Raw genomic sequence first — 10,988 nt, forward strand, 5'->3', positions numbered from 1 at the left:
TCCCCTTCTCCCAAGAATACTCTGTGCCAAGTTTGGTTGAAATTGGCCCAGTGGTTCTGGAGAAGAAGATGAAAATGTGAAAAGTTTACGACAACGCCAAGGAGAACGACAGACAACGGACAAATTTTGATCAGAAAAGCTCACTTGAGCCTTCGGCTCAGGTGAGCTAAAAAGAATTCAGTGTGAATTACTAAGGGATTAATTCTTTTGTTGGCCTTGTAAATTATAAAAATGCAATCAATGTTCTGTGTTATAGTTGATTTCACCCGCCGTTATTCTACATTTCACAATAAAATAGTCAGTGAAGCAATAATTTCGCAATATTTATTTGCATTTCAAAGTTAAAATAATATTTTATTTACATATTTTTAAAGATATATATAACTATCATAAAACTCTTCTTTTATAAATCACCGGATCTACATGCACCAAAGACGAATCAAGTTCGCTTACAATATACTATTATACATAAAAGTTCACACACTCAGCAACACGGAGACAAGATTTACATTTATATACAACAGCAATGATTTGTATCTTTTCTATATATGTTCAGCACCTCCAATGAGATTACATACCGGATGCCATACAAGCAATAGTCTAACCATAATCCGCTTAAAGAGTTAGTGAACTTGCATAAGAATTGATTATGATATGGTGGAAATTATTATAAACAAGGATCTATCACAATGAAAGGTAAATCACTCTGGGATTAAAATATTATGACTGTAACGTTTCCTTTTACTGCAAATGCCATACGTATTTATGATGTCGTCAGGTTTACTATGGAAGCAACAACCGGATGTTTAAAAGGTCGGTGATGAAGTATCATGACATATCACAGTTTAACAAATATGAACACTAAAATTTCACAATTTTGATAGATCTCAAAGCTGCAACAGAGTATTGGATCTGAATCAATCCGAACAGACGGTTTATTTGAATTCTCCCCTGTTCAACTCGTCGTTTGACTCGTATGCAGGGTTAAACACGGCCGTTGACTGTCGGGTCCTGCGCACTGAGAGCATTTCTAAACTTCCGGTGTTATTTTGAGAGCTCCTACATTAAAAAAAATGAAAATTTTGATCTTTTAAAAAAAAATATTAATGTAATCTTCTATATATTTATACCTGTAAATATGTGACGATAAATTGTAATTATTAGATCTAGTATACTGAAATCTTACTTTGCTTTTATGATACAAATCACGGCAATTATGAACAGGAGGACACTGATAATAATGATGGCCACAACTGAAACAGATAGAATGAAACAATTATTAACATTTACTAATTAAAACAAGAAAATTTTAATGGTATTTTGACATGAAAGTATATATTATGGAAGATTTTTTGTAAGCTCTTTAATATTTTAAGGTGTCTTGATCCATTTGATCCCTGCATTCTTCAAGTTTTAGTTTTAATAAGGGATTAACACAATTCAATGAAAATATTTTTAAAAAAAACAACTCTAAATTTATCATTTCAGCGTAATTTCATTTTAGGATAACATACGTAACAATATAATGATGTAGCCTGGATTCTATACATTTGAAGTTGATACGATGATTTGGCTACCTGAGGAGTACAATATTCACCAAGCTCGAATTAAGGGCGATATGAATATTGCATTCCGAGGGTTGCTCAATCATCCAATTGACAGAAAAACCCAGCAATCGCTGTTTCATTAAATGATTCAGTGATTAAATTATACAAACTCATTAATTTAGCCAGACTCGCCATATTCCTTGATTTAGTCCTAACCGAATGTAGTTAAGGAATAACTGTCTAATTTTATGGATTCATGATGTGATCAATCGAGTGGCTTGCGTGATAATTTGCATAAACGCCGAAGGCGTTTAAGCATAAAATTATCACGCAAGCCAATCGATTGATCATCGTCATGAATCCAAAAAATCTGACAGTTATTCCTTATATTTACATGCTCCTGATTCTGCAAATTCCCGTGCTAATAGTCCCGCTTCTGTCTCTATTTGTCCCGCCCCGCACGTGACTTTTTTTAACCGCGCCTCTCGATGAACCAGTAGATTTATGCAGAAATAAAGTATTTTTACAGTTTGTAATTTTATCTCGGACAAAGACATTGGAAATGTAAATATTTAGAGATAAAAACAGCAAGTTGTATTAATTTGGAAATTCTTGATCTATTTTTGGTCCATTGTAGGTAAATATAATGTTATGTTCATATGAAATTTGGGTGCTGGTGAAATATCAATTTGGAAGTTCTCGATCTATTTTTAGTCCAATGAAGAAAAAATACATACTAATGTTCTTTCACCTGGAAGGTCTCTCGCAATCGAACATAACAAAATGTTGGATCTAAGCCAATCCGAAACAGCTAAGAGTTGTTTATGAAAATACATTATATTCACATTCACCCAATGATTTTACAAAGTTAGTCTATTTTTTTTAGATTATTGACAAAGAGGGCACTTACTAATTGGAACACTAAGGGAATTGTTGAGTGTGGTCCCTGGTCCACCATCTGTTAAAAAACAATCACGTGTCCGGTTAATATTACAGTATATTTATGGTCACTTGAATCAGAGTCTGAACACTTTTACTCTAGGTCATTAACAAAAAACTGTTAAAGAATGGCACATTGTATTTAATTTTATTTGCATAAAAATCGTCATTCATGAAATAAGGAAAGTACTATGAGAAACTTGATAAAAGTTTTTAAATAATTCCGATGCACTATATTTTTTTCATTTCACACATTTGAAAAAGTAATCTCGTCTAAGTTCGTTTCTTTTTTGTTTGTACATGTATTGAATTATTTTTGATTGTTTACTGTATTTTTGTGCTTGGTTGATTACCTCCAACAGTCGTTTCAGTGGGAATTTGCGTTGTTGTTGTAGAAGTTGTAGTAGAAGCTGAAAGAAATTTATGATTATATTGACAGTGACATTCAAGTTTTATTGCGTTTCTTATTAATTTATATGCCACTGGATGAAAATCGTCATAATTTTTTCCCATGCATTTTATTGTTTTTCAAAACTCACGTATATCGGAAATTGTAAAGTTCATGCGGTAACCGAATGTGTTCCTTGAGAATAGGGACTTGTACATGATGTTAATCTCCCTGGCTTTGATTGTGACGTTAAAAGGACCTCGATTTCCACACAGTCTAGTCTCCATCATCATCTGACCACCGCTCTCTGTCGTGATCCCAATGTCTCCAGTATGAAGGTCAGTTATCTGAAAAGAATTGGTCAGGAATGTCACGTTGCACTCTTACCAAAAAGGGAGTGAATCTTCCGTCGTAAGTCATGTTTAGTTTGACATTAGAATAGAAAGACAAGCACTGGAGGGGTTTTCGCTCCTGCTATAAGTTCAGAAGGCAACAGAAACGTTAAGAAAAATAAAAGGCAAAAAACTAAGATAATAATGAATATTTTTTTTCTTTTCAAGTTGCCCAAATTTTATATGGAAAATACCTTGACATAGCTTTCACAGACTCCATTGACTTTGGGAGGGAGTTGGAAATCTGTGAAGTCGATGACGAACATTCGTTGATAGGTTTGTAGGAGTGTGTGACTACATGTAATATTCTCATATACCACGGCGGGGTAACCAGGGGAGCGAAGCATACCAGACTCGTCAGTGATGGTCGTGTTGCACACTAAAAAACAAGAAACAGGAAAGCATTTATTATCATATCTTTATATGTTTTCCATCAAAATAAAACCTGCATGGTAAATAAAAAAAGAAGGTTTTTTATAATTCTAGAGAAATTACCGTCATATTGGGCTTGGAAACCAGCACCGGAAATGGACAAATCAGATACGAAGCTAAACGATACAGACCCATAGAAAAGATACATCATGGGATCTTGTTCTCCACACGTTCTTTCAATGCCTATCTGTTTTCAAATAAAAAAAGAACTATCAGTCCTAGAGTATTTATTACATGGTAAATAATTCTATCAACTGCATGAAATTTCATGTTTTATGTCATTTTTGTGAAAATTAATATTGTAAGTTTCTTTCTTGTGCTGAAACTTTTTTGTTTCAGAAAAAACAAGGGTAACGCAAACATGACAAATACCCCGCTTGGGGTGAGGTTAATGATAATATTACCATACAACAAAACATTAAGCAAAGAGTATACCTGCGTTTATAGAAAAACCAGAAGTCTGGCCCGTAGAACGCAGGGGAAGGGGGCGCCCCCTTCTTTTTTTTTTGGAGTATAGTATTTTGCTTTAATAAATTTCCATTTAGATGCTGTCCCCTCCCCACTTTTTGTTACTGTAAGATCAGGTAGACGGAATGATCAGTTTTGAAATTTAGTTTAAAATATAACGGCCTAGCAATTGAGATATGAAGTATGATATATGTCAGTCAAATACGACCCAATGACATACTGTATTTGCAAACAAGGTCATTATATTATCGACTATAGAATTTATGAAATGTTGACATTAAACGAGATTGTAAAAATTCCTGTAACATCAACTTATTTTTCAGTAGCATGCTTCGATTTAAAAAATGAACGTACACAGAGCATGCTCTTAAATTCAATTAATACATACATACCTGAAGATAATCCAAACAGGTACCATTGACTGACTCCTGTACTTCAAAATTGATCACCGTTAGAAAGATTGGTTCATTTTGTGGTCTGATGATGGTGAAATTCTTGTTAATGTTATGCGCATACATAAATTGATACAGAGGAGGTGTGATCAAACCATTGTAATCAGTATGCACCATGAGAGCATCTGTAAATACATTGATAAAGAATAATCATTGATTGATAATGGACCTATTGATGCAAATATACGTGTTCTTTTTTGCTTTTATTCATCTGTGTAATTTTTCGTTTATTGAAAAGAAGGAAAAAGTTGTCTCAAAACTTTAAGAATTTAATTCTAAATGACATTAAATAGTATTTCATCAGAAGAGACCTCCCTAAATAGAAATATTAGGCAACGTACTTGATTGTTTCCCCTGATCATTACACAGTTATGCATATTTCAATTAAATTCAAAGATGATCCTACAAAGTCTAAGAAAATAACTTTTTGTTATGGTATGAAACATATACCGACCCGTAGTTTCATATTCCGCCATGAATCCTCGACGGTTGAAGGGGAAATTTGTTGTAAATGTCAAAAACAACATGTTTGTTGTAGATATAATACTGAATGGGTCTCTGAGGCCACAGTAAGCTTCCAATTGTCTTCCAGAGTCATATATCTGAAGTAGGTACAAAAAGATATTTTATAGTTTTGGAGTAGAATTTCATAATTATATCATCCTTGAGCTTATTTTTAAAAAAATTTATTTCCGACATTTGTCCTATAAATTTTTTTCTGATGCCTTTTCAGGAAGAAACTATATACAGCTTATTTGTCTTCATTTTTCATTATTATTATTTTTTTTTTTTGGAAACGCTGATGTTTGTTATCTGCTATAAGTTTTACTGACAACTTGTTAGTTATCAATTGCTTGAGATACCGTCATCACAGCTGTACAGTTTCATCTATTTGCGTGAGAGGAGTAGAAATGATTTGGCTTTTTTTTTTTTTTTTATTATTTTAATTTTTTTTTTTTTTTACATCAAATGATTATCCGCCACTACGACAAATACAGCAGCTTTATCTTTTGAATTTATGCGAAGACACATGAGTTTCCAGTCAAAGACAGGTCTAGCACAATCTCTTTATTACGTTATATACAGTACGTGCCTTCAAATAGCTGAAGGATATGCACTTTCCGTCTCATCTTGAGGACATAAAAAATGTGCGCCTTGAATGTGCATCTAATGGGGGTATCAATTCTGTCTGGATAACTCTAGCTTTATACTTTGATTTTAAATGTTTATAAGGGTGCTATTTAAGCACTGTTCATAACCAATTTTATCACATCAAATTACATTACAATTTATTAATTTTAGTATAAAATGGAAATAGTTGTCGATTTGTTTATGTTTACATTAAATTTTAGCTTCGGCAAAAACTTTTTAACTATGTTCTATTATGCATCTAGCAAAACAGATCAACAGAACATGTACAAGAAAAGACGCTATACACAGACAACAACGACAACAAAATATACCTCAAGACTGTCCGCACAATCCTGCCCAGGCATTTCCACTGCGTCCTCTAAAGCCTGTTCCTCTAGCTCAAACAGGGAAAACTTCAGGAAGACATTTTTGTTTTCTGGTAGCGTGATATTATATGTACAGTTGGCATTAGAAGGGTACAAACCCCCAAAGCTTGGAGAGCTGATCATTCCAGTGGCGCTTGTGTATTCATTTGTGCAATCTAGATATAGAAATAATATACTCCGGTATACATCTGCACAATCCTTAAGTTGCTTATTGACTGTTTGCATTTGACAAATTATTTTATCCCAGAATTTTTTGAGTGAAGTGTATCTTTGCAAATTGCCAATGCGTGGTCAAAAACATGCATTTTAGCCTCCTACCATACCAAAAATATTCTAATACATAAGGCTATATATCATGGCATAAAATCGCTCATGCCTCGACCACATATGCCGAATTTTTTAATTGATATTTTAGAACACTTTACTCTGTACCTATTGCATCCCAGAACACGGTGAAGCCCTGTGATGTGGTGACGTTGTCGGAGACAAACCTAGCCCAAGCTGTGTTTCCCGATGTTATAACGCTAAACCTGTCCATTTCTCCACAATATCTGCCCAAGTCTATACCGCTCGCAGACTCCTTCAGCTGAAAGTAAAGGAAAATAGTTGATTTAAAGACAAAATTCTTGGAACAAACATTTACACAAATCATACACACTAAGAAACTCAACAGACACAAAACAGCATGTACGTGAAAAAATATCCCTAAATTCATTTGCGTTAACATTCGCCATTTAAAACATATTTAACCAACCTCCAGATAGTCTGAGCAGATGTTGTTTTCGCCTTTGTCTTGCAGAATTAATCTCTCTACTTTGAAAAAGACTCGGTACATTGGGGGAACAGTGATCTGATATACACAGTCTGCGTTGTGAGGGTACATGTTGTTTACAGCAGGGGACATGATGGTACCGTTCATTGTTGAAAAGTTCCCACCACACACTAATTAATAGAATTGTATAATTATATTTGGAAGCTTGTTGTGATTTCTTCGACTTCTATAAAACCTTAATCTTATATCAGTCGGCATTATGTAAATAGCATACGAGAGATTATACATCAATTAATTAGCATACAATGAGTTGTTCTACTTCAAACTTACTAAGTATGAAATTGTAGTTGTGATTTATAGCTTACTAAGTAGGGATGTAGCTATAGCTAATGGACATAGACTGTGAAATAGTGAAAGCTGGCTGGATATTATAGCTTACTTGTTACGAAAGTAACTGTAACTTACAATGTAGCATGTGATGAAGCTTGCTTGTCAATGCTTGATATAGTAGTGTTGTTAAAGCTTACTTGGTTTTGATGTGTAGTTATAGCTTAGCTTACTTGGCATGGATGTGTAGATACAGCTTTAATTGGTATGGATGTGTAGATATAGCTTAGTTGGTATGGATGTGTAGATATAGTTTTAATTGGTATGGATGTGTAGTTATAGCTTACTTGGTATGGATATGTAGATATAGCTTTAATTGGTATGGATGTGTAGATATAGCTTTAATTGGTACGTATGTGTAGTTATAGCTATAATTGGTATGGATGTGTAGTTAGATCTTACTTGGTATGGATGTGTAGATATAGCTTTAATTGGTATGGATGTGTAGATATAGCTTTAATTGGTATGGATGTGTAGTTATAGCTTACTTGGTATGGATGTGTAGATATAGCTTTAATTGGTATGGATGTGTAGATATAGTTTTAACGAGGTTCGCTCCTGAGCTTTTGAGCAGATTTTTATCTTGACCTATATTTCAAAAATTCTGCATTATGCCTTAATTCCAACATTAAATTTGGATTCTACAATGCCAATTTAACTATATTCAGTTAAAACTCCATGATTAAACTCCATACCAAAAGCATTAAGTGAGGAACTATATTTTGTGGCGGAAGGTTTGTTAAGAAGAAAATGATCATTTTTTCTCTTTCAAAGTATTTAAACTATGTTAAGTTTGGATTCCTATTTTTACATGCAGTCTGCACACATAGTTATTTTGTGCAGTAAACTGTTTTATACTGGTCCTAAATTATCTATTAAATAAAATGTCATGAATTCTATCATCATATTTGAGAAATATAGCAAATATATTGTGAAAATGAAGGAAAAAATAGCCCTAATTTAAGCTTAAAATTAGCACTATTTTAGTAATATTTAAAAATTAACATCACAGACCCCCACTTTTAATTTTCTTTTCTGAATATATACAATACTTTTAACCATTCTTCTTAAATTCAGTAAAATGTCATTACTTTCAAATGATTTTTTTGCTTGTTAAATTTTTAATGCCAGAAAAATGAAAATGTTTGAGTGCAAAAAGGTCAAATAATGGAACATGCGGAATAATTTGAAAATTTCTTTGTTGTCACAAATTTTAATGTGTCTATTTGAGATGAAGTAAGACTGTTTTCGTTCCCAAAATTTATTTGAACAAAAAATATTGGAGGAAAAACTTTAAAAAATGATTTATGTGTAAGACATATTTACAGTGCAAAAAGGTCAAACTAAATGCTCTGTAGCGCCAAAAGAAGCGCATTGACCCCAAATTTTTGTTTTGAATTTTAATAAAGCTATGTGTATAAATTCCAAAAATATACTTGATAAAAAATTTTCATTACTTTTGATGGCAGGATCCAACCTCCTTAATTGGTATGTATGTGTAGTTATAGCTATAATTGGTATGGATGTGTAGTTATATCTTACTTGGTATGGATGTGTAGATATAGCTTTAATTAGTATGTATGTGTAGTTATAGCTTACTTGGTATGGATGTGTAGATATAGCTTTAATTGGTATGGATGTGTAGTTATAGCTTACTTGGTATGGATGTGCAGTTATATCTTACTTGGTATGGATGTGTAGATATAGCTTTAATTGGTATGGATGTGAAGATATAGCTTTAATTGGTATGGATGTGTAGTTATAGCTTACATGGTTTGGATGTGTAGATATAGCTTTAATTGGTATGGATGTGTAGTTATATCTTACTTGGTATATGGATGTGTAGTTATGTCTTACTTGGTGTGGATGTGTAGTTATTGCTTATTTGGTATGTATGTGTAGATATAGTTTTAATTGGTATGTATGTGTAGTTTTAGCTATAATTGGTATGAATGTGTAGTTATAGCTTACTTGGTATGGATATGTAGTGATAGCTTACTTGGTATGGAAATGTAGTTACAGCTTACTTGTTATGGATGTGTAGTTATATCTTACTTGTTATGGATGTGTAGTTATATCTTACTTGGTATGGATGTGTAGATATAGTTTTAATTGGTATGGATGTGTAGTTATAGCTATAATTGGTATGGATGTGTAGTTAGAGCTTACTTGGTATGGATGTGTAGTTATATCTTACTTGGTATGGATGTGTAGTTAAAGCTTTAATTGGTGTGGATGTGTAGTTATAGCTTTCATTGGTATGGATATGTAGTTATAGCTTACATGGTGTGGATGTGTAATGATAGCTTTCTTGATATTGAAGTGTAGTTATAGCTTACTTGGTATTGATGTGTAGTTAAAGCTTACTGGGTATTGATGTGTAGCTTACTGGGTATGGATGTGTAGTTCGCTGAGAATCCATTCAGGGCTTCTCCTTCGTTGTTAACATCCGTCATGAATTCCACAGTTATGGCATTTCCAGATGATATGACAGAAAATGGCTGAGTGATCTCGCCACAGTATCTACCAATTATTGGGCTTGAAATGTGAGGACCGTCTCTAATCTGCAAAATTACATGTATCAAATTCCTTTCCATATATACGAAATTCTTAATTTTTACAGTTGAATGAATAAATGAAAACGTATACATATAGTTGAAAACATCAACATCTGAAGTCATACGTGTCAAAGCACAATACTTATTTTAAAAAATTTACTTACCTGAATGTGATCGCATTCACAGGTTTCGCAGTCATCCACCATTATAGTATTAAAGGTAAGGATAACTTGCTCCATAGAGGATGCCCGGATGGTCCACGAGCAGTTGAGATTATTGCTATAGTTAACAGGGTATCCTTCATTTTGTATCATACCATTTCCCGCCGAAAGTTGATTACCATGACAATCACCTGTACAAGGAAACATCAATGATATTTTCTCTTTTTATTTTGTTTTTTGTTTTTGTTTGTTTGTATTTTGCAGTTTGTTTGTTGTTGTTTTAAAAAAAGTTTTAAGAGCATTCATAGTAGAGTATATAAAAAACCTTCACTACAAATTTATGGGGGAATACATATGTAGTTATATTAGACATATGTCATTAGAATCCGATAAACCATTTTACAATACAGTAATACATTCAAAAGAAAAAATTCTTCCAATACACAATTTATTCAATTTCTACTTGTAGCACTATTCAGTCATGAATGTCTCTCTTTTAATAGATAATCCTAATTTTAGCAAAGACTAATAATTATACTCACCTTTCACAAAAAATGGATAAAACGAAATCAAGAGAAGAAAGAGGTACATGTTCAACGCAGACTGAATGATAGATACATTGGATTAATATGATCCAGAGTCCGGTTGTCACTTTTTGGAATCACGTGATGTGGTTTTACGGATGTGTTAGTTATGATAGATTATACGTAGAGTTGAATAACTTAACAATCACTCTTTTATTGGGATATCCATTGCTTTAATTAAACTAAATATTCTTTGCAAATGTATTGGAGAAAAAAAATAATAGGAAGTGACTGTAGTTTTAGACCATCATTTAAAAAACATGAATAATTTTCCTGAGAGAAAAAAAATGTGCTTGTTATCATTTTTGTTTGAATATTAAAGCATTCATAGAAAAGAGTTTCTGAAATATACAAAAACATTACATTGAAATGAAATCAGTATTTTGTGCAC

The 10,988-nt window shown here is 32.8% G+C and overlaps 1 protein-coding gene across 1 annotated transcript; it reads right to left on the reverse strand.

Moving 5' to 3' along the window:
- Positions 1 to 336: 336 nt before the first annotated feature.
- On the reverse strand, positions 337 to 10,166 carry LOC133196704 (cubilin-like). Its single transcript, XM_061332566.1, has 14 exons — positions 10,017 to 10,166; positions 9,684 to 9,858; positions 6,890 to 7,077; positions 6,568 to 6,721; positions 6,082 to 6,290; positions 5,073 to 5,220; positions 4,559 to 4,743; positions 3,762 to 3,885; positions 3,461 to 3,645; positions 3,026 to 3,221; positions 2,840 to 2,896; positions 2,458 to 2,505; positions 1,187 to 1,253; positions 337 to 1,059 (listed from the first exon to the last, which is right to left on the reverse strand). Exons 1-14 carry the CDS (start codon positions 10,164 to 10,166, stop codon positions 936 to 938), a joined length of 2,010 nt encoding a protein of 669 aa, XP_061188550.1. The 3' UTR covers positions 337 to 935.
- Positions 10,167 to 10,988: the final 822 nt, after the last annotated feature.

Source organism: Saccostrea echinata, unplaced genomic scaffold (genome assembly GCF_033153115.1).
Source record: "Saccostrea echinata isolate AGI-Se365-2 ecotype Australia unplaced genomic scaffold, CSIRO_AGI_Sech_v1 ptg000001l, whole genome shotgun sequence".
Classification (NCBI taxonomy): domain Eukaryota; kingdom Metazoa; phylum Mollusca; class Bivalvia; order Ostreida; family Ostreidae; genus Saccostrea; species Saccostrea echinata.

Bases quoted from the DNA above. Each gene is read 5' to 3' on its own strand.
- LOC133196704 (XM_061332566.1), bottom strand. From the start codon at position 10,166: ATGATACAAAATGAAGGATACCCTGTTAACTATAGCAATAATCTCAAC. The intron at 5,221-6,081 runs GTATATTTTGTT...TACCTACTTCAG, and splicing joins ATTGTGCGGACAGTCTTGAG to ATATATGACTCTGGAAGACA. The intron at 1,254-2,457 runs GTAAGTGCCCTC...TATCTGTTTCAG, and splicing joins TTCCCTTAGTGTTCCAATTA to TTGTGGCCATCATTATTATC.